The sequence below is a fragment of the Hippoglossus hippoglossus genome, chromosome 6 (assembly GCF_009819705.1).
Source record: "Hippoglossus hippoglossus isolate fHipHip1 chromosome 6, fHipHip1.pri, whole genome shotgun sequence".
Lineage (NCBI taxonomy): Eukaryota > Metazoa > Chordata > Actinopteri > Pleuronectiformes > Pleuronectidae > Hippoglossus > Hippoglossus hippoglossus.
In genome coordinates, this window is record NC_047156.1 from 15,583,651 (window position 1) to 15,608,024 (window position 24,374).

At 43.8% G+C, this 24,374-nt stretch overlaps 2 protein-coding genes across 6 annotated transcripts; one reads left to right on the forward strand and one right to left on the reverse strand.

The window, feature by feature from the left end:
- The first annotated feature begins 29 nt into the window (after positions 1–29).
- On the forward strand, positions 30–9,832 carry sergef (secretion regulating guanine nucleotide exchange factor). Of its 2 annotated transcripts, none has more exons than XM_034587041.1 (11): positions 30–105; positions 354–492; positions 983–1,135; positions 2,039–2,133; positions 2,337–2,397; positions 2,477–2,590; positions 2,673–2,735; positions 3,942–4,100; positions 4,208–4,374; positions 6,168–6,204; positions 8,826–9,832. In XM_034587041.1, exons 1-11 carry the CDS (start codon positions 64–66, stop codon positions 8,990–8,992), a joined length of 1,197 nt encoding a protein of 398 aa, XP_034442932.1. In that variant the 5' UTR covers positions 30–63; the 3' UTR covers positions 8,993–9,832. The 2 variants fall into 2 exon arrangements, with proteins under 2 accessions (XP_034442932.1, XP_034442931.1); XM_034587040.1 differs by having other exon boundaries at positions 37–105; positions 8,793–9,819.
- On the reverse strand, positions 467–23,619 carry kcnc1b (potassium voltage-gated channel, Shaw-related subfamily, member 1b). Of its 4 annotated transcripts, none has more exons than XM_034587028.1 (4): positions 22,122–23,619; positions 16,537–17,446; positions 15,800–15,973; positions 467–564 (listed from the first exon to the last, which is right to left on the reverse strand). In XM_034587028.1, exons 1-4 carry the CDS (start codon positions 22,683–22,685, stop codon positions 473–475), a joined length of 1,740 nt encoding a protein of 579 aa, XP_034442919.1. In that variant the 5' UTR covers positions 22,686–23,619; the 3' UTR covers positions 467–472. The 4 variants fall into 4 exon arrangements, with proteins under 4 accessions (XP_034442919.1, XP_034442920.1, XP_034442918.1 ...); XM_034587029.1 differs by lacking the exon at positions 467–564 and adding an exon at positions 6,837–7,585; XM_034587027.1 differs by lacking the exon at positions 467–564 and adding an exon at positions 10,128–11,545.
- Positions 23,620–24,374: the final 755 nt, after the last annotated feature.

Genomic DNA, 24,374 nt, shown 5'->3' on the forward strand with positions numbered 1-24,374 from the left:
AGTTGGCTTTACGACAGTGTCGCAAATCCATCTGGACTCGCTCGCTGGCAGCTGGAGTGCTCCATGGAAACGAGCTCGCGGCTGGAGTTTTGTTTACGGTCTTGGGTAAGTTTGTTGTCTTCACTGTTTCACGCTTGTGTTAAACTTGTGTGTGTGTGTGTGTGGTCATGGAGTTTATCAGATTTAAACACTCACCACCGGCAGAGACACACTTGTCTCGGCAGCCTCAATGTAGCACCTTTGGCTAACGTTAGCATTGGAGCCATGAAACTACAAGTGCAGCTAAAACCAGCGGCTGTAAAAAAGTGTCAGTCCTGAACACCACAGTAAGGGACGGATGTGTTTGGGCTCAGGGGGCCAACAGTCACGGACAGCTGGGACAGGGACATGCGGAGGACCAGTCCGAGCCCCGGCTCTCTGACACCGCGGCTCTCCAGGACCAGGCGCTCCGGTGTGTGTGTGGAGGCGGCGGTCACTCCGTGTTCGTCACCGGTACGTCCCGCCCTGTTCCTTCTTCTCCTTCTCTCGGTTTACTGGCAAACAACTTCGGGTGCAAACCACTTTCTGCACAAAGAGTGTGTAACATCGTGTCACTTAACAACTATCCTCAAATTCCACCTGTCAGCCCTGTGGCTTTTAAAACAAGTAATTCATTCCCTCTCCTTCTGTCCCCAAACCCCGTTAGATCCCACTCCCCTCCCACCTCCACCCGGGGTGTAGCCAGTTTCCCGTGAGATTATAAAAATATACATAATATATCTAAATTCAAAATAACAATCCAAATAATCTGTAGTATTTTTTATTCTGACAAATAAGATTTTTTCTTCAAGTCAATGTGCAATGTTATGCTTATGTAATGTGTATGTGAGACTACTGGACATCAACAGCAATTCAATTTATATAGTTAGTGCGCTTATGTTTTTAAACTCAGTAACCTCTTGCTTGGTTTCCATGTGTTTATTTAGTATTTTGTCTCCGACAGAGAATGGAGAAGTGTTTGTGTGTGGACAGAATCACAGAGGTCAGCTGGGACTCGGGCAACATGCGAACATCCCAACTCCTCAGCTCTGTCCCAGCCTCAAACAAACTGTCAAGAATGTTGCTTGTGGCTGGGATTTTACTCTTCTTCTCACCGGTGAGCACTACTGTTTTTTTACTTACACTTGATCTGACATTTTCACGAGATTAGAATAAGCATTTATCTCAAGTAGTTCTTGGCAGGAATGATCGAAAAGGGAGAATAATATTTATTTTTATTTAGTTATTAGGGAATAATTTGGATGTCACAGCAGCCTAAAATTAGACAGAACGTGAATGGAAATATAGAAGAAAAGAAAATGCAGCCTACACAGTTTTAAGTTAGTAAGAAGTTAGTAAAAGAAAGGTAGGGTTAGCTGCAACCACATCATATAAGATAACAGGAAGTAACAACAAGAGCAGTCCTCACAGACAGATGCCACATTCATGTCATATGTAGGTTACTGTAATAACCAGATCTGACTTGTAAATTGTATTTGTGTCAATGTCCACTTCGTACATACATCTGTAAACTAAATTTCTGATGATACAGAAGTTTCTGAAAAATCCTGTGTGAGAAAGTCTAATGACACAAACCCTTGCATGTGAGAATCTTTTCCAACTTCCTGTGAGGCTGCAAACAGACTCTGCTCTGATGGAATTACCCAAAATTCATAACAAGCAAACAAGCAAGCAAACCTTTATATATCTAGAACATTTCTAGGTGGATGCAGTATGGGCTGCACAAAGTATGAGATACGGTGAAAGTTGTGAACACTTAACTGTGGAAAGTGGAAAGATAAACATTAAACACAGAGGTAAACACACAAATAAAAAAGTTAGAAATTAAGTATGATTGAATAAAATAACACTAGGATAATAAGATGCATAAAACCAATACAATTTATAAAATAAACCTAAAGGAATAAAGGAAATCACAGAAAAGTCCCTGAACCACCTCCCACCTTTACAGAAGTTGAATATTTCAGTGTGAGATCTTTCTTTCATATTGTACCTACAGATTGTGGTCAGGTAATGGCCTGTGGCTCCAATGCATTTGGACAGCTGGGTGTTGGACCGAAAGTCACACACTCTGCAGATTTACTGTTTGTTAAGGTGAGCACAACACGTGTGTGTTTTACTGACTGTAATAATACAACATAGCCACAACTTTGGAAGCCTCTGTAATGCTTGTCATACCTTTTGTGTAATATATATATATATATATATATATATCATTTTCTGCTCCAAACCAACGTCATGTCATGGTTGGTTTGATCAGTTTCATTGACACATGTGACTGTGCTGTTTGTTCTCAGTGTCTGAAGGATCCAGTAGTGAGTGTAGCAGCAGGACTGAGACACTCCCTCGCTGTTACTGGTAAGAATTGTAAACAGTCCTCAGTATGTTTTCCCTGAGAAGTCAATCAACAGATCCTAATATTGTGTTTGGCCGTCAGGCTCGGGTGCTGTGTATCAATGGGGAACTGGCCTTTTCAGTCACGCCAAGAGAGCACTCAATCCGCACCCTGTCCCACCACACCTCTGCTCTCAGCTGCCCTGTCTGGTACCAGGTACATGCACTGAGCACAAACACAGAAAACATTTACCGATTCACTGATGGTTGATAAATGTCACCAGATATTCATGTTGCAGGTCTGGATCAGAAAATATCACACCTGGTAGCTGCGGGCTCAGCGCACTCTGTGTGCCTCACAGGTATGACAACAGCATAAATATCAGCTGTTACCCTGTGTTTGGTTTGTTTATCCCCTCCCCCAATATGGTTATGTTTTCATCTGCAGTTGTTTGTCTGATAGTTAGCAGCATTGCATACAAACTACTGCATGGATATCCTGGCAGCCATATCAGATGTTTAATGTAAACAGTTTGCATATAAAATGTGTGTGCATGTTATATGTATCTGGTCCCAATACATGTCCATGTAAAATGTTCATAAAGTGGGCATGTGCTCTGCGATTGCCCTTCAAGTTTTAAATACCAGTCACTGTGTTAGATTTGGAAGGTTCAGTTTATAAATTCCAAATTCCTTATGCTTTATATCTCCACCATCGAGATTAGGTTTTCATCACCATTTATTTGTCTGTTTTTTAGTTAGTTTGCAGTATTAAGCAAAAACTGCTTACATTTTTGTGGGCGGGGGTGGGGCATGAACCAAGGAAAAACCCATTAAATGTTTTAGTAGATCTGGACGGTGGATCCAGGATTTCTTTTCCACTTTTGTTTAACAAAGCGTGATTGGGCATTAGCTTGGCTGAAGTATGAGCTCTCTGAGCACCCCTCAAGTTGGTTTGTTGTTTATTAGTTAGCAGGAATAAACAAAAACTACCAAAACCTGGTGGAGCAATAGGGTCTGGGAGAACCCATACAATTTTGGTGTAGATGAAGATTAAGGGGCGAATCCAGGATGGTGTTTTTTCTATGACAAATAAATCTTTCAGGATATCAGACCACTTCTTTTTCTTTTATATTTCTGCTATAAGAACTAAACATACAGGATTGTTGAGTCTTGGTAGACGTATGTTCAGATGTAAGCATTCAAGCAAGTTATTTGCAGAAACAGGAAATGTTGTAAAGGTTCTTGCTTTGTAAAAATAGACATTTTCATTGAATCCTTAGAAATGTGTAAAGTCACCTGATTTCACAAAGTAAGGAGCAGAATACAAACATAAGACATCATTTAAAAGCAGATATGTCTTGACTTTCATGCTGGTCCTCCTCAGGGAGCATTTATGCATCCAGGTTGGACCCTTGGGTTGTCTTCCACTAAATGTCCATACATCATTATGACAGGGCTCCCTGCTGTCTTGTAATTTGTTGACCAGTTCCACGTAATCACTGCTCTGCCTGTGTGCTGCTGCCTCTTCTGGATGACGAGTGATGTTGCTTCTGTCTCGTGTGCAGGAGACGGTGATTTGTTCCTGTGGGGAAGCAACAAGCACGGTCAGCTGACCACCTCTGAGCCCTTCCTGTCCTCTCCAACTCCTCTGAAGCGCTCGCTGCTGGGTGGAGAGAAAGTAATCAATGTGTGGAGCGGCTGGACTCACATTGTTGCTCAAACAGGTGAAACAAAGTCACTTATACAGCATATTGCATCTATGGTACTCAACAGTTTTAACAGGATTTTACAGACATTTGCCATATCTGAATCAGGCCTTACTTCATTTCAGAGAGTGGAAGAGTGTTCACGTGGGGCAGAGGAGATTATGGACAGCTGGGCCGACAAGCATCAACCACTCAGAACGCAGAGCAGCAGTCAGCTGGTCCTTCAACAGGAAGTGAAAACCAGGAGGTTTGCCTCCCTACAGAGGTTAAAGACCTCAGGGGAGCAACACAGGTGAGGCATCCATCTGTCAAAAACTCACTAACACCCATTATCATTCGTAGACACAGATTTTTATTCGCTCTTGCTCTGATCGGCAGCAATAGAAATGAGACAACTGGGTAAATATGGTAATTTGGCAAGACGAGTTGAAAGAGTGGCTCGGGGGAAAAAAAAACAGAAAGGCAAACTCCTCTACTGGCAACGGTAAAGGAGTCTATTGCCTTTTTTAACCGCGTTTACCCAAGTTTTAAAAAAATTGGGTAAACATGTCGGTGTTGGGCACTTCTGCTGACTGAATGGTCTTGAGAACAAGGCTTTAGATAAATAGTAATTATTGATGATATATTAAATTGACTCATTATTTTATTTTATTTATTTATTTAATAGGGACAGTTCTCATTGATGTGTCTTGAGCCAGAGTTAGCTGTATAGGCCAAGTTTCTACTATCTTGTATAGTTGCAATATAGATAATTAATGTGCATGATGCATATCATCCAAACTACAACAACCCCATGATTAAAACACAGGCCCATTTAAAAACTAAACTATAGTGGTTGTCGACCTCATGTTTTCTAAAAATGTCTGTGTCAATCCAGAAGGGGGCAGCAGACCCCAACTAACAATACAGGCATCTGAAGATGATTTACTGTTTGGTGGAAGCCAGTGCTACTGCATGAGAGGCAGGTCCAGAGAGAGAAACCTCTTAATGATTGGCTTCATAATATTTATCCAGTAAAGACCACACACACACACACACACACACACACACACACACACACACACACACACACACACACACACACACACACACACTTACTCACTCCCACTCACTCACATCCATTATCTTCCACATGGGAGCCAACCTTTCACATTTAGCCAAGGCAGAGGTCCCTTCTCCCATAAGGCCAGTTATGTGTGAGGATCATGGGATTGCAGCAGTTAACCTGCCCTCTGAATGGCAGCTATATGTTAGGAGAGTGTTGCCAGTTAAGTGGATGTCACGGACCGACAAGGCCAAGCTCCGGATCGCTCCCTCTCCACGCGTAGATCATTGCGGCCGCACTGGCGTATGTCAAAGTGTAGTCACCTCATGTGTGTAAAGCTAAAAGTGAGATGAATTTGCTGAGTGGACTATGAATCTCTCAGCCTACCCGACCACGTTAGTCCGGCTATAACTGTACACCCACTCAGTCAATATTTAGTAAACTGTCATATCTTTATGAGGCCTATGAACGCTACTGCAGTAACAAATTACAATCTGTCAATGCTTCAGGAATCATTGTGGGAGCTTCTATTTAAGATGTGACACAGGCTGTATGCTTCATCAAAAACATGACTTCATCAAAGCAGTTGAACTGTAGTATGTGTTCCCGATGATATGATCAGCATTTCACTCGGTCTTCTCAATTCCTGTAGTTGTGAAGTGGAAATACAGATTGACTTAATAAAATTAAAAAATCTGCAGAGGAAGCCATCCTGAAACTGTGGCATTAACTCCTCTGGGCTTTAGCTTTTATGAATGAGCTGCCATTTCTATTGCATTTGTCTACTCTGCTTTCTGATGATACATTGTTTACTTGGTGATTTTATACTGAAATTAAATCACCCCCCATTTCTTCACTCCTTAATATCGGCCTCGGGCCCCCCAAAAATGAATATCGGTCCGGCTGTAATCTTTATGTCCATGTTGGCATAACAATTCTCTGATATAACAGTCCTAAAACTGTCTTGTCTGCTTTCAACATGCAAATATGCATTGTAAGCAGAAAAACCCTTTCACCTCTTTTTGTCTTTCTCTCTACAGATTGCGTGTGGATCTGAACATAACCTCGCCATTGTCGGTGAGTGAATTTAGTCCTCACACGCTCTACCGATTTTCTTTTTACCATATAGTTGTCTTAAACTTCCACTTCTGCCAGTATAATATATTGCAGAAAAACGGAAGGGCATAAACATCCGACAGCCTTACACAACTGCACTAGAAATGTACATGCAAGAAGACAGGTGTCTGAGAACTTGAGCAGAAACCGGATTTTTGTTCAGTAAGTGCAAGAAGCTGAAACAAGAGACGTAATTCCTGACCTGACACGACTCCTACTCCTACTCATGCTCCTACCACATAAAAGAACACAGAATACACACACAGGTGAGGAGGAACTATTTCAGATAATCCTCTTCTCTGGACCAAAGCATTAGTAAGAGAACTGTCTAATATGTTACAATTGGAACATCAGTATGAAACATTATAATTATCCTTCCGGTAATGCTGCAGAGGATTTCTGAGGTCGGCTCGTTGCTCTGTGACTTTTACATCAGGAAGTAATTACAGCATGGATACATGGGCATCACTGACAGGAGCAATTACCCCAACAGGCCTGTAAAGGAGCTGAATTAACCACACACGCACATTTACAGGTATGTTTTTCCAGTCGAGCGTTTGGAGAGCAATCTCCCTTTATCTGCATAAGAAGAGAATACAGACACTGCAATCACACACAGTAAACATACAGTACTTGTCTTACAAAATGCACTGTACTTTATTAATTCCATGCCGGCTTTCCTGTATTCACCACCGTGCACTATAAAACATTTTGGAAGTAAAATCTTGTACATTAAAATTTGAACACTGACCCATTTTTTTTTTTTTATATCAGCATGAATATAAATACTGCAGAAGAACACTGAAACACAAGCCGAGCCTTCCATTAGAGAGGAAATGCTAAATAGCAAATAGCCTTCCGCTATTAATGTTCAGACCAATTCAACCTGTTAACTGGATGTGCCATTAGAATTAGGAGAGTTTTAATGTAGACTGTTAGTCATAATGACAGTTCTCATAGAGCACCGCTCTCAGAAGGTCAGTTATGTGATGAGAAAGCAGAAGAGGTGCAGGGTGAGCTCATGTGAACCTCCTGCACTTCGCTCCTCTGCCGCGCTCTCCCCTTGTCTTTCTTTTTCTCCTCCTGTGTCCAGCGCGGTGGCAGGAGCCATGAAATAGCAAAAAACAGGATTGGAAGCAGAGACCTGAGTGCTGCTATTTCTGGTGCTGAAGTAGGTCAGGCAGAAAGGAACGGAGAGCACTGCATGCTGCTCATGATATCTGTTGCCTGCTCAGCCCTCGCCCGTTTGCACCTGAGGAAGTGCTCGTCATGTATGAAACTCATCAGCGGTGTTCAGAGGAGGGAGACGGGCTGAAGTCACTGTGGGTCAGGCTCATCCAATCTGAGGAAAGATCTTTGTTAAACATGTTGAACTTCGCATGAATGAGGAAGGGCAAACATCTGCTTCCACGTGTGTATCTGAAGTATCGAGCCATAAAAAAGAATGCACCGCCAGCAGATTGTGTCAGTGGTGTTAATTTAAACTGTTGAATATAAAACTGAAGGCGTGGACTTGCGTACAAGGAAATGGCTTTTTGGTTCGAGTTTCTTGATTTTTATCCTTTTGTTGTGCAGGATATTGTGCAGGCACTTTGTTGCCATGGAAACACTGATGTGCTGTATTCCCGTCAGTGAGTTCATGAATTAAGCGCAGCGCCAAAATATCGCTTTTTATTTCCTCCAAAGAACAAAACGTTTCGACACATTAACTTCACTGATAGATGACAACCACGATGCAGTGCAGTTATAAACGTGTCTCAAAGACGTGGCTACATGCACCTTTGTAATGCATGAGCCATGCCTGGCAGACTGCCACACTGACATAAGCTGCTGGCATGAGATTGTGCTCCGAAAACTGGCAAAAACATAGATGTCTGTTGAGAAATCCAAATCTTCGACGCTCCTAATTTTCAGAGGGAGATAAAAATGCAGAAAGACAAAGACTCTTGATGAAGTAAATGGCATGAGAGACACACAACTGCAGGACGGGGAAAGCTTGACGATGTGTTACCCTTGAGAAAGCAAGCTCGCTTCTGTTGCCATGGCAATGGAGCCTATTAGGTAACTATGTTGCCATGGCACGTGTCTCCTCTGTGATACAGACCTGACCACACCCACCAACAAGCTCACCAGCTGTGAAGAGCAGGGAGGCTTCATTACTGTCCGAGTGTCAGCGCTGGGAACCGAGACCGCGCGCGTGGTCTAGTTATTGCTCATGTTGTGGGGACCTTGATGTGTTTACACAGTCACATTATGGAGACTTGCCTTCCTTATGTGGACAAGAAGCAAGTCCTCGTAATGTAAATCCTTAGATTGTAAGGGGAAGACATGTTTTAAGGTTAGTGGTAGGTTAAGGTCAGGGTGAAGGTTAGGGGGGAGGGTCTCCAGGGTTTCCAGGTAGTTAAAGGAAATCAATGCAATGTCCTCTGAAGTCACGTTCAGTGTGTGTAAGTGAAAGATCACGTTCACTCTTTTTAGTTTTTTGCACACCAGGCTGCTAATTTTATCCTACATGCTACTGTGCTACATCCCTGTCTCTCCCCTGTCAGCTCCACTGACCCATGACCCCCTCTCCCTTCCAGGGGGATGTCTCCTTTCCTGGGGCTGGAACGAACACGGAATGTGCGGCGACGGCTCACAGACGGACGTCTCTGAGCCTCAGCTCATATCTGGTCTCCGACCTCTTCTCATCGGCTGCGGAGCTGGACACTCAATGGCTGTGTGCGCCACGACGACTGGCTCGAGATAAAACTCTGCACCGACTCCATCAGGGACATTCATTCATTCAGCATGTGACAATCACAGATGAGAAAAACAGAGGGACTTTGTGAATTAACTCATTTCTGACTGATTTAGTGATGCATTGGTGCTTTGCAGAGCCCTCAAAGGTTAATTAACCTCCACCTTTCAAAAGCTACCTGAGCAGGTCATACTTTAGAATGTCGTCATTAACACCTTCATGTGGACGTAGGTGGGCTGAGGTATGTTTTATGTGGACAGAGGCCAACCTGTCACTTTGATTGACATGACCGGGACGGCTCTGCAGGACATGGGCGTGTCTGTGGCTCCTGGTCCTCCTGCCGTTACGGATCGTGTGAGGAATGGGCTACACTGCTGCTATACCTCCATCTTCCCATGTCAGTGGGTTTATTGCAGTCATCTTGATTGTCAGGAGGTCGTCAATCTCGGCAGTTCATAGTGAATATCACATGATTTACTGCTCATACGTAGGCTTTTTTTTCCTTTTCCAACTGTGCATCATTCATTTATTATCTTTGTCAGTTATGATTGTCTAATTTGCACCACTTGTATCCTTCAGTCATCTCTCGTGGGAGAAACATTTAACCCAACCTACATATTTATAAGCTGTGGGCGACCGCAATGCAGCACCTGTGGATCAGCTGCTGGTCTTAAGCCGGTGCCTCCTTCAAGGGCAGCAGCACTCCGCGTGGCTCAGGGATGACATGCTTACATGTATTTACTATTGAATTTTAACGGTTCCACTTTAGAATGAGCGTTTATGGAAATTAAATGTGGAAACCATCGCTGTCACTGACCTCATGCATCAATGAAAATTAAATTTAGCTGAGTTGGTTAGAAAAAAATAATCAACACTCGCTGAAAAATATCATTCTGTGTTTTTTTTATTTATCACTATTTATTGTACAAGCCTGAACTGTTTAAAAAAAAAAACACACACACAAAAAAAAAAATCCGTCAACAGCAAACCAATCCAAACGATCAATGAACACCTTCTCGAAATAACCAACCACAAAATGCATGGTGTTCAAAACACACACTCTGAAGTCTCACTAAACGGCACTCATTAGTTGCCTCTTAGTTGAGTGATTAATTCCATTAATGACAACAGCTGCTGTTTTCTTTTCTTTCTTTTTTTTATTCTGTTGGACAATAATCAGCACACTGCCCCCCCCCCCCTCCCATTTGTGTTCAGCTCCAGATCTGCTGTAACCTGACTGCACGCAGGTCTCAGCAAATAGTTGGCAGTGTTTCCGCAGTGGTTTGGTAAAAAGTTGGTCCCTCATCACTCTCAACTTTTCCACACAGACAATGAATCTGTACCCGATTCTTTTATTTGGGTATGCTCACTGCTTTGCCTTTAGAAACTGATCCACACGGGGACTCCCATTATATCCCGTGTACTTTTTGAGTACTGAACTGGTTTGAATGGCTGGTGACAGTATGGTTAGTTTGAAATAAAACGCACATTTAGGTTCATCATGTTGGTGGAGTAACTCCTGAATGGTGAGAAACATTTGCATAACAGAGGCACTTGTCCAGGGTGAGAGGCGTATGAGGTGTTGGCATTAGTTACACACTAATACACCAATTTGCATGTGTGCAGAAAAAGAATAAAAGTCCAATTCTGCATGATTGTCAATTAAAACGTACTGCAGAATAATTGTGAGCTGTGAAATGGCTTTGTTAATTGTAGTACAGCAATAAACGGACATTCTTCAACATGCAATGAAAGCTGAATATGTATTGGTCATTTGCTTAGCCAACAAAAGTCTTAACCAATTCTTAACGGCACTCCGTCGTATAAACGCCTCATTAATACAATGTAAGAGAGGGGATTTTTGTTGTTGTTGAAAATATGATGTTATTCTTTACATTTGTTTTGTGGAAGTTATCTCTCTGATGCCTGAAAACTTAGAAAAGGACTGTTAAGAAAAGGTCACTGGTGCAAAACAGTCAAAAAAGTCTACAAAGATCATGACCATGACAGTGCAAAGTTAATATTTTCTCAGCAGTTTAGTCTGGCTGACGTGACAAGTGACAGGTTGTTTGGGACAGTGTGCGTGTGTGTGTGTGTGTGTGTGTGTTGGTGTTTGTGTTTGTGTTTGTGTGGTGAGGGAGAGGGTGGGGTTTGAATCGGAGCAACATTTTTTTTTCTTTCAACAGAAGAAGAAGCACACAGATATCGGATGATCACTCAAAAACATTGGTACACACAGCTTCAGCACACAAAAAAAGCGTATTTACAGCACTGGCACAAACAAATTAGGCACACAAAATTACAACACAGTAACCAGATACTGAGCTATATAAGGCTTGACAACAAAACTTTCCTCAGTGCTACATCTATGCTGAGTTTGTGATGTACAGGTTGTCACTGTCACACCCATTTAAAAATACTAAGTAATACACACAACATAGCTACAGCACTATCAGGTGGGTGATGGGCCGTTATGGGTCATACACATAGTGGTTGGTACACCATGGTTCATAACACAAACTGACTCTGTTGGTTGTCTGCTCCGGTGCTGTCGCTGGGTCTCTATAAACATATAAAAAAAAACAACAATAACAAAAATAAATTATTACACAAATTATGTATAATGGTGGAAATGATGGCGGTGATGGAGAGGTCTGAGGTGCGGGCGACAGAGGTGAAGAAATGACACTAGCTTGGAGAGTAAAGAAAATGTGCTCCGTTAGTTTTTTCATGGTAAACGACAGGTTTACCATGTGTTTCCCATGCGTAGCCAAGGCATCAGACAACGGTGTCGTGTCTGTGTGCAGAGGTTGGACGCTGAGTCGGTTAATAAACATGCCCGATCATGCGGCGCCTTACGGGTTTATGAACAGTAGATCAGTCACTGTCATGCGTTTGTATACTTCTCATCATGCTCTCTCAGTCACCTCGTTTTTCCTTTTTTTAAAGTCCTCTCTTTGACCCGAACACAGGTGGGCCGAGGGTCAAACAGCAGTAGGTACCACTAGCCGTATGCTAGCGGTCAAACAAGGTTGTATGTATGCGTGTGCTGCTGAATAAAAACGGAGTCTAAACGCTCGTTGTGTATAAAATTTATTTCATGCAAGGACTCGTATTTACATCTTTTATTTGAATACTTTTCTGTTGCATAAATGTAAAATACATGCATTTACCTTTCCCCAAGTATAGACCCACATAACGTGTTGTGTTCTTTTTTTTCTTTTCACTTGAATTGCATGAGCATATAATTCACCTGCATCTCTTCACATCAAATCTTCACAAGTTTTTTTTTTCTCTTTTGAAATAAATATAACGCCCATTAATTACCACAAGAGACAAGACTGGAAAAGTAAAACTCTGCTCATTCAGAATAAGAACAAAACTTAGATGAGATGCTGTACTTAATATCTTCTTCTAAAAAGGTATCTTCTTTTTTCTTTTTATCGATTGATCAACATAAAATTTGTTAAAGTGCCCTGAAAGAATTGTGCATAAGTATTGGGCCAGTATCAATACATGTACCAGTATCAGTATTGATGCTTTTAAATCAATAGACGTATATACTGCAGGAGTCATCATAACCTACCTGGTCCCCTTTAATAACATTTTGTGCTTTACAATACAAAAATCTTTCTTGAGTTAGGGACTATTAAGAAAGTATTTTCTGGTGTTTTTTGCTGGAGTTATGTGTCTCACTAGAGGTTAAGTTCTACTGTGGATTGTGTGGTGTAACAATACACGTTCTATTACTATGGTGAAGGATACGTAGGGAGGTGCAAAAAGTACAAGGTGCACCATGTAATATAAAGCTTTTCGTCACACTGTTATGAGCATGGTATATAAAGTGAGTCAATGCTACACCGGGAGCACTTATGTAATATCATTTCAATTTATTCTCTCTTTTGCTTTACCTGTCTCTTAATTCAGGGGCTGCATCACTGTCACTGACACTATCTACCCCATCCACGGAGAGCGCCTCCTTCGTGGGCTGCGTAGACCGCGAGGGCCGAAATGAAATTAGACGGTCTGGTCTACAGAGGTTTTCCGTGATTCGGTGTCACGAGTGTCACCGGAGCTGAGGTTGGGCTCGCCGAGACATTTTTAATCCCCCTTAGTTTTTTTTTTAACGTGTGCATAGTTAGCTGTTCGGTTGAGTTGAAGCGCTGAATGTCTCGTTGCTTGCTGGCATTATCACCTCTTTGAAAGACCATTCGTCACCAAAGCGCAATGAATCCTGGGATAGGTTGGGACGAGAAGGATCTATTGGTTGGAGCCAACGTTTCTCGGGGATGGCAGAGTGCATTGGCGTCAGCTTTTGAATGAGCCTTTGAAACGTGACAGCCTAGTCAAGCCAGTTTAAAGTGGCCTTTAAAAGCATCCTCCGAGGGATGCAGACCCTGAATTGAGACACAGCTTTTGCCTCACCAGGTACGAAGGCACCGTTGTTTAATAATTCATGAGTCTCGCATTAATTTTAGGCATCACAGCAGTCACTGAAATTGCTGCAGACTAACGGCACTTTAAAAACTCGTAACTACGTAACTATTAGTATAAAAACTGGCTATGCTCATAACAGCATTAGTTGGCTTTATGGCAGATTGTTCAAGTCAAATCACACTATTTTAGCTGGAGGCCCCTGTCGAATAAATCAAATGAATGTATGAATTTGGGGAAAGGCAAAGAATGGCAGCTACATAAAACCTCTGCTATGACTGAGTCTCTTGTAAAGCTGTCTCAAAATGCATAAAAACATGACAAAGCTTTAGAAGCTTTTGAAAGAAAAAAGTTAGTTTTTTTTCTTACAGGTACTACGATACAGTTAGCTTCTCGTTGAACATAATTTCTCATGCAGTTCATGCAAATGAACAAACAGTTTTAGTTCTTTTGACATTGGATGTAATCATCACTCGTATGTGAATTGTCACCATCTCCATGTTGCATTGGACATCATGAACATCATCTTATAATAATATTTTTTCTAATGGCCACTCAGATAACATAAAGCCTCGCCTGGATTGTACTTTCAGAAAGGTAACGTCTCTACTTTGCAACGTCACAAAGCACTTTAGAGGAGTTCCCTTAACAGCTGGCAATGGTACCATTTGGATATGTTTCAAAGCCATATGTTGTCAATATCCAGCATATTGGGCCGTTAGCAGGGGTTACATCTTATGAAAATTTCTTTCACAAAATTGTAAAAGCAGATGAGATAAGAAAAGTTGCTGGCAGGAGAGTATGCGAGATCAAAAGCAACAGAGCAACAGGCAATGATGTACACACAGGGAGAGAGTGGGGTTAGCCTGTGGTAGAAGTAGAACAGTGCTTTGTCTGCAACTGAGGTGACCCATGCAGAGTGGCATGTGCCAATGTTGTCTAGTCTAGGATATGATGACACACCCAAGGAGAACACTTGGGAAGCTTGAGTACTAGCACAGGTAAGATACAGTTTTCCAGGAAAATAAAAGAAATTATAAAATAAATGAAAGAAAGCAGGCGCAAAGCCAAGTGTAAAAACAAAACCAAAAACAGGAAGGATAAGAAGGAGGAGTGTGGACTGGCCTTCCAATGGCATTGTGTCTGCTACTCAACCATGCTACATAATGGATGGGATGGGAGAATGTGAGTGCTGCATTAGACAGGGTGGGCTGCAGGGCAGGGCAGACACTGAGGACACTCCAGAGGCATCCCCGCTCATGCCAGACATGCTGTTAAGGCTCCAAGGCTTTTCATAACCTTCAGTTGAAAAACAGAGAACGTTCTGAGTACACTGCAGCACTGAATCCACGACAAAACGTTGTTGGGTTTTGTTTTTTTTTTGCCGTTCCTCAACTGGTAAATACTACACCTGTTGCTTTCTTGTTTTTGTCTCCCAAGAAACAGGTCAACACAGACTTGAGACAGATTTTTTCTTCTCCATGCATTGAGTGCATCAGGAGTACAACAGCATGCACCGGGTGGTACTGGAATGGTTTCGGAGTATAACACTGTACGAGACTCGGAAAAGAAAAAGGCAGGCACCTCAGGCAGGGAATGTTTCTCTCAGCTACAGGTAGAATTTCATGCTGTTCGCCATTTTTCCTGTGGATGTGCTGGCTGCACACACAGCTGAAGTCTAACTTGATCTTCTCAGGAATGTTTCGCACATTATTATTAGATTTAATTGAAATAAATTAAAAGGGCTTAACCCTGGTATTAAAGTGTAAAAATTACTACGGTTGAATTTGGCTCTTATAATAACAATAATTGACATTAGCCTTCCTCCATTTGTGTTGTGCTCCTTCACCATACTGATAGCACCCATCGGCAAGACACTTCATGCACCGTTATGGTCAATGGACTAGAAAAGTCAGGAACCCGGGTGGTATTTACCATTAAAGCACATATACATACATGGTACACGCATAGCACATAATACTTTCTTTGTAAGACAACACATTCTAGATCATATAAATCTCGAAAATAGCTTTCTTCTTCTAAATAAATAGGGGTATTACATTATGAATGGTATCAAAAAATATATTATGTAGATGCGGACATGTATTATTGACATTTTCGGTGCTTGTGCTTGGCCTTAACAAATGCTATTGTGACTCTATATACATATATATGAATATGTACAATTCCCATCGGGACGAAGCAGCTACTGTGAAAGTGTGTGGAGGTTGCAATAAGAGGTTTGTTGTTGTGTGTGTGTGTGTGTGTTGACGTGTGTGTTTAATACACTCAGCAGAGAGGGATAAAGGAGCGTGTCCTGTCTAGGGTCTACGGTGTGTCAGTGTCTTACGGGGGCCTGTGATTGGCTGTTACTGTACGTACCCCTCCTCACTCTGCCCCCTGTGTGGTTGGGGCGTTCAGCAGTCGTGACCAGGAAGCAGGGCCGCTCTCGCTCGCTGGGGCTGAAGATTTCCTCCGGAGATATCGCCTGGTCAATGTGGGGGCAGTCTTCGTTGGCCAGCGCTGCGTTAGCCGCCTCACCGTTCAGCTTGGAGTCTAATAAGAAAACAATAAAGAAAAGGAAAGCAAAACACACACAAACAAAACAAATCTGGTTTCATACACCAGCACGGTACAATGCCTTTTCATTTATCTGCTATTTCCACGCTCTATATGCTGAAAGCACATTGGGATTCTCTTTTATAACCACTGTATGTATAGCTGCTGTCAATATTTGCCTTGGACCGTCCCTTGTTCCTCCCATGTTTTTGAGCACAAACTTGATCAAAGGTCAACACGTCGGCAACCAGAGGGATCAACTGACTAAAGCCTGTATTTATATGTTCTTAATATTACAAATACACAGAGGAAGTCTGAATTACTGCATTATTAACTGCTAAATCAATAGCAAGATTGCTCACGGTCTGCCTCAGCCTCTATTTTCTTCTATCAAGAGTCAAATGTGCCTTTCATTACATATTTTATTGATTACTTTCTGTGGGAACTCATCGGCTGATTGAAGTGTGAAAACAGACAAAGAGTGAAGCAGCTGAACAGTGGTGTGTCTGGGTCTTGAGCACAGAGAAGTGAGGAGAATATGTATCGTCTTTGTTTCTTACCTTGAAACTTGAAATCGTCGTCATGGGCGATGGGGCTCTGGGGCTGGGAGCTGATGCTTGACTTACAGAAGTTAGGAGAACCTGGTTGGGGAGCTCGTGGGATATGCCTATTTTTTTTCTTTGGTAGTTTCTGTTTTGCCATGGCCAGCGAGTAATACATTCCAAAGTTGTTGACAATCACAGGGACGGGCATGGCGATGGTCAGCACGCCCGCCAGGGCACACAGGGCTCCCACCAGCATACCGGAGGTCGTCTGAGGGAACATGTCTCCGTAGCCGAGGGTCGTCATGGTCACCACAGCCCACCAGAATCCAATTGGGATGTTCTTGAAGTGTGTGTGGTCACTGGCTCGAGGGTCGTTGGGGTTGGCTCCTATCCGTTCAGCGTAGTAGATCATGGTCGCAAAGATGAGAACACCAAGGGCGAGGAAGATGATGAGGAGCAGGAACTCGTTGGTGCTGGCTCTCAGTGTGTGGCCCAGCACCCTCAGCCCCACAAAGTGACGTGTCAGCTTGAAGATACGCAGGATCCGCACGAAGCGGACTACTCTCAGGAAACCCAACACGTCCTTAGCTGCCTTGGAGGAGAGCCCGCTGAGGCCCACCTCCAGGTAGAAGGGCAGGATGGCCACAAAGTCGATGATGTTCAGGGCGTTCCGAATGAAATCAAACTTATTTGGACAGAAAGTTATTCGCATTAGAAACTCGAAAGTGAACCACACCACACAAACACCCTCTATGTAGGTGAGGTAGGCGGCAGTCTCCGTCTCCTGGTAGGTGTGCACCACGGTGATGTTGTTCACCAGCTCCAGCTCAGTGCGGTTGATAATGGGGTTGAAGGCCTCGTGGGTCTCCAGACAGAAGGTGGTGATGGACACCAGGATAAAGAACAGCGAGGCCAGAGCTACCCACTGGGCAGGAAACGTGTGCAGGGTGAAGGAGAAGAATTGGAAGGAAGAAGGACAGAGAGGATAATGAGCACAGTAACACAGGCAATATAATAAAGCTTGACAGCTCAGCAGCCATTCTTAGCACAACAGTTCAATCTCAGACAAAGGCAACTGCTCTGACAGTGACAGTGGCATTGAGACACTCGCTCCTACCGCTCCCCACACCCCCACCCTGCTCCCTGGCTCCCTGTGCATCCTGATTCATTGTAAAAAGGGACAATCAATGCCGCTCTTCCTTCCCTTCCCTCTGCTGTATCTCAAGGTCATGGGATTTCTCAAGGGTAAGCTACATGCTGAATTACAAAGAGACAGCAGAGGGAACGTTGGAATCAACCCCCATGACTAAAATTAACTTGGGCTCTTCCCTTCAGCTGCACTGGTACAGTAGATTTTCCCAACACAAGGTCAGACTCTCCAGATGATCAGCTCCTGGGAATCGTTCGGAGCCGAGCTGCTCACAGAGTTGTATGAGAAAAGAATACCTTGGCCTTCATCATGGATCGATCAGATGATCACATTTCATCACATTTAGGTCCTGATATTTCTGGTTCATACTACATGGGTGTAACAGATCCAGTTTCCTCTCCCGGGTATTGATTGCAGTGCTGTGCTCCTGTTATCCTCCGATCACTGATTTACAGCATGTGTTACCCCTCGTGTGACTTACTGTAGTTTGAATATATAAAAAACAGCTGTATCTTCAATGAAAGCGGATATCTACTCAATCATCCCATGACTTGGAAAAATTAGATCAATAGAAATCTGTTCATGCATGAAGATGTCTTTATGACATGGGCGGATCAAGGGGCGGGGCACTGGGCCCAGCTGAAATCTGATGGGCTCCTGAAGTACCCCTGTCCTGTCAGTAGTCTTGACAAAAATATATATTATATATAATATCAAAGCTATAGAGCTAACAGTGAACCAGGAATGACCTAAATGTTTGACCTTACTGAATCAGGAATTATGAATGTGTGCATGGATGTTGGACGTATAATCGGCCCCTCTGTGTAAATTGTGGCCCCTTTATGGCGCCCGATTTAGAAATATCCTCGACCCGCCACTGCTTTATGATAGTGATCTGGGCTCTGTAACACTTCTCACGACTAATCAGTCAATCAAATCAAATTATATTTGTACAGCTCATAATCACAATTTGTCTCATAGGGCTTAACAAGGTGCGACATCCTCTGTCTTTAACCCTCAACAAGAGTCAGGGAAAACTATCAAAAACCCTTTTAACAGGGGGAATAAAACGTAGAAACCTCAGAGAGCCACATGTGAGGGATCCTTCTCCCAGGATGGACAGAAGTGCAATAGATGCTAATGCATTAATGCATAGTATTGTTAAGTAGCTGGGACATGACAGTAGACATGACATGAGGGAGACGGTAAGTTAGAGTGGGACATGTCTGGGCACGAGGAAGCCACATATATTCCACTGAGCAAAGGAAACTCAGCCGGTCACTTCCCTTCACAGTGTGTCAGGGAGGCGAGCGCCCTGCATGAGATGGAAAACAGGCTCCTCCATCGTAACATCTCATCACTCGCAATTCATTGCACTGTGCTGCTGCTTCGCTTCCAATGTTCGTATGATGGCACAGAGGGAAACTGTCTCAGTAGTGACTCTCCAGCACATTGACGTCCTCCGCTCTACATTCACAGAGATGAATATGAGAGCTCAATTGTTACTACAATTTACACACTAATATAACTTGTCAAGGTTTTGGGGGGTTTTCAATAGACTACAAAAGAGTCTAGACAAGAGGAAACTTGACATTTTAATACAACCAAATAGAAACGGACATTAAAAATGCAGCTTGTTCAGTGTGCGCTGATCCAGTTCTTCAGTCAGTAGTATGTGGTGGTGTTTTATCCCATTGCATAATGTTGTTTTGTCCACCCCCTCCACAGTATGTTAGGTGCAAAATAACAAGTACGCCCTACGCTTTAATACAGACCAATAAATCTGCACTACAAACCGTGACCTACATAAATAACACTGGATGGAATCAACAGCACAAACTGGATTACCCCCAAACTGGGGGTCCCAGACTTTCAGGGACAAAAAAAAAGGTATAGATTCATTATCAGTGGGTTTGATTGGGTTATAAATGCAGATGAGAATCTCCGGTCTACCTGTGTCTAAATTTACACAATGCTTTGATTTATAAGTTCCTCCATCTATCCATTATCCATTCACGTATGCTATAAGGGTGGCAGGGGAGCTGAAGCCAATCCCAGCTGCCATTGGGGAAAAGGTGGGGCACAGGCTGGACAGGTTGCCAGGCCATCACCAGGGCAACAGACAGAGACAAACAACCATTCATGCTCACATTCACACCTACGGACAATTTTGATTCATTATGTGTTCAGATTGAACTAAATTGTCACAGAAAAAGGTTTATGTTTGCCCGGGGAACCCTGGTGACTGTATCTGTCACTGTCTACACATCACAGATGCAGTGTAAACTGACATGTTTATAGCCAAGGTTCTAAACTACATCAACAAGTTGGTCAACAGAAAATAGCAAAACATTTTATGAAAATGATCATTATTGCTGCTTTTCTTATTCTCCACTTTTGAACTCCTGGTTGGACATCAAGGCTCTATGGCAACCACGACTTTAGGAAATGGTGGTGGCCATAATTGGGCCCCATTATTATTCAGTCAGTCCCAAAAATAACCACATGAGGCAAGAAAAAAGATCCTGAGTTGCAGCTCTAACAGATCCTGGTGTTATTATCTTCTTCAAGGGGGATATGTTTTCGTCTCAGCTCTTTGTTTGTCCGTCTGTTAGCTGGCAGGATTACACAAAAACGACTGGACGGATTAGAAGGAGACTTGTTGGAAGGATGTGTTACGGTTCATTGAAGAACCAGTTACATTTTTGGCATTTAAGAGTCTTTCAACATTTCTCAGAGAATAATTCATGGATCTTGATGAAAGAAATCTGGCATGTTTAGGAGTGGGTGCAATTTGGTGCAAATCCAAATAAAAATCCAGATCTAGTAAATCTAAATGTGGTTTCATAAAGGGACTGAGGTGTTTGAAGCAGAAAAAAATGCTGTTTCTCTTTTTTCTAAACTGAAAATTATTGCCAGTTTGATTATTCTTCCACATGATTTATCTCTCTGGACCCTCGGGTGGAGAAAAAAAAACTCTTCGAATATGACACATTTTTATGGCCAAAATTATTATTCTATTAATCAAAATAATTACCACTGGATGCCAAAAGAATTAGCTTATAGTTGCAGCTCTAAGTGGCAGATTCTCTTGTTATTTCTTTTTCTGCTCTTGTGCATCATTTTAGCCAGAGAGATGAAAAACCAACATCACCAGCACTGCCAGCATCCTCCAAACTCACAAACCCCTCATTGTTATAAGCTACATTCATGTCCAGCGCTAGTGCCTCCTGACATCTCGATCGCTCGGCCCTCGGAGCATCCAAGCCTCCACACAGTTAAACAAACGCTGCCTCTCATCACCCTGCCTCCTAAATTGTGTGTGTTTGTGTCCGATAGGAACAGTGTGGCCTGGAGGGGAGGGTGACCATTGTTTGCTCCTTATTGCCTAATTCTCACTGTTGCCGGCAAACCACAGGGCCTGCAGTGATATGCGGTGGGTTTTCCACTGATGTATCCACTGTGAATAGAGTCTGTTATTAACTCTGAGGCTCACTTCTAATTAATCTTCTCGGCAGCCTCTTGGTGGAGCTCTGTCGGTCCTCGCTCGGCTTTTCGTCTCACTCGTTGTGTAACTGTCGGACACGTATAAGGAGTTTTATGCTTTGGGAAACTTCCTGCATGCAAAAGGGGGAATCTGAGAGAAGTGTCTGCATATTATAGGTTAAACCACTTTCACCGATGCTAGGTGTTAAGAATGAGGACATGTCAATACAGTTTACACTTGCTGGATGTGGCATGGCAACTAATTATACCAATCAGGCTGCAGAGGCTGTTAAAGCAGCGTGCAGTGCAGCGGTCTTTGTTGCAGACAGGTCAAAAAACCCAAGAGAAAGAATGATCATCTCACCATTGAGAGGCATGGTGCCCAGATGGAGAAGTGCCCATGACCAAAACCAAAAGTGTCACCTCTCACAAAAACCCTTTTGGTTCATGTGGAGGTGTGCCGCGGCATTTCTGGTGGTGCCAAAGATCTGGTTTCCTAATGTGCCGCTGACCTATTTAACCACAGAGCCAGCCGCGGCCTGCCCAGGGATCCTCGTGTCATGGAAATATCAACCCAAAGACCTGTGTGAGTCCAAATGACTTTCTTTATCTTCCTCTCAGAGACAGGGGAGGTAGGGAGAAATGATTTGCATGTAAAGGATTTTGATGGATGGGGTCTTTGGTTGATTTGTGTCCCTCCTCCTTCCTCTGAACAATCACATCCTGTGGAAATCCCTGAGAGAGTAATTTCAAGGTCATCAAAAGCCTCTCTAAAGCCTGTCAGCTCCATCAGTCATTGACTCTCCATCAAGGCACATTGACAAATTCCCTATTCAGCCCTCCTCATGCAGCTCTGACAGTTTCAAACAAATTACCCACATTTGAGTTCATAATAACTCATTATGGGAATAGTAAGAACACAGCGATGGCTCGGCACAGGCAAACATCTGAATGGGATACTCACCCTTGCATATTTAGAGGAGTAAGGGTCCTCAAACAGGGCCCAGACGTGTTTCTGCCACCGGCTCCATAGGCTCCCACTCCTGGTGTGATGAGTGTCCCCCTGCGCCAGCCTCCTTGTCATCTCATCCACATCATCCTCAGCGTGCTCCTGCTCCGGCTCAGGATCTTCGCTCCCCAGGTCCAACAGCCCACCCCCGCCGAAACTATCAAGGGCCTCCTCTGCCTCCCGGTGCTGGCGATATGTCATCCAGCAGCATGGCTCCACGTCCGTCTCGTCGATGCCCCAGAAGGCCAGCTCCTCCTCGTAGAGGGGCCCGCAGACATCAGCGGGGCAGTGCAGCTTACCTGTCCTGTAGTAGTTGAGGATGTGCGCAAACACGCCAGGGTGGCGGTCGAAGAAAAACTCCTCGATCTTGGCATCATAGTCAAAGTGGTTGGCCGCATCAGGCTCGGCCAGCCAGGACAAGCGGGTTCCGGGCAGGGTGCGCAGAGTGCTGCGGTATGTCTGATGTCTGATCCCTCCCACGTTTATCACAATGCGATCCTTGTCGTCGCTCAGGCCCATTGCGTCCCTTAGGCATTTCTCCAATAAGTTCCCTTCATCGCAGAGGTGCACGCGCACCGTGCCACCGTGCACACCGGGGATCAAACTGAAAGTGTTGACAGGAGGGAGGCAGCGCGCAGAGCAACCGGTCGTTTCTCACCAGCTATGAGACAGGAATCAGGGCTGATGCTGGACCAGGCTTCATGCTCCTCACACCTGCCAGGCAGCTGGGGACTCAGAGGGGCTCGGGCTCACTGGAGGGGGCAGAATCAAGATCCCAAAAAACGATGGCAGCCAATGGCATCACATTAAGAAGGGACGTCACATCGTCAGTATTCCAAGATGTCGTGATAGCAGCACAGACGCTGGTGATGTCTCCGCCTGTTAGCAGAGTAGATCCGGCTCTTTGGGTTGCAGTGATGGATCGGATCGGTCACACAGCAGCTTTGTGACTTTCAAGGTGACTGCGGTGGTGGTGCTGAGCGGACAGCGCCTGTCCGGCTGCTCCTGCTGGAGACTGGGCGCTGCGATGGAGACTCTCCTCCTCCTTCTCCTCCTCCTCCTCCGCTGCTGCTGCCCACAGACTCACCTCCTTTCACACCGACGCTCAAGCTCACCGACACCCGCCACCACCACCTCACAGCAGGTCTTTGTCTGCAGGCTGCTCCCCTGCCCACTCCCTGTCACGCACCGTGCAGAAAAACCTCCACCTCCTCTTGCAGGAGGAAAATGTTGCTCTCTCTGATCCAAACGAACACAATCAAAGATGAGATCCTCCTAAAAAAAACGCCAAAAACTGCCCGTTATTCACACCATCTCCTTCTCTCTCAGTCTCATCACATCACGGTGAGCATGCCCAGTGGAGGAGGCTGCATCTGGCAACTTCTCCAATTACGGCTGTTGTTGTAATGGTCATCCCTCAGTCACAGCGAGAGGAGGCGCAGCTGGAGGAGAAGGTGTGACCCTGGAGCCGTGAAAAGATCCGCCCATAACATCACAAAGAGTGTGATCACACAGACAGCTTCGGGATTTATGGGTGGGAGACGTCAGCCTGTGATCTATAGGCCAATGTGACAGTCTGCACCTGTCACTGCACAGACACACAGCATATTTAAAACTTAAACTTAAAACTTAGAAAGGGCTGAGATCATTTCATTTGTTGTGCAACTCAATGTGCTGCACTTGAGCTGTGTAATAATTAGCCAATAGGTCCCCTGCCTGTGTTTAACATGTCAGCAGAGGGCGCCATTGTTCACAGCAAAATAAACAAAAAACAACTTTTGGGTCTTCTTATGTGTTTGATCAAGTTTGTTAATTATCCTGACATTTCAAAAACAATAAAAGTAAACTAAACAATGACATTCAAGCCATAAACTAAAAGAACAAGTGCAGCTTTGGGGCGGATAATAAAGGATCCCTTTACATTAACACTTCTGTGGTTAATTTAATACATTTTCCAATGAAACACGGAATAACAACAGATGAGCCAATACCAAACATGTAGACCTAAACCATGATGTTTTAACACAGTGATGCATTTACATTTTTTTATATGTTTTACATTGTTTATATATTCTTTCTTTCTTTCTTTCTTTCTTTCTTTCTATCTTCCTTCTTTCTGTCTTCCTTCCCCTCTTGCTGATGCATATCTTGTCGTCTCCCTCTCTCTCCTTCTGTCCTCTCCCTCTCTCTCCTCCTGTCCTCTCCCTC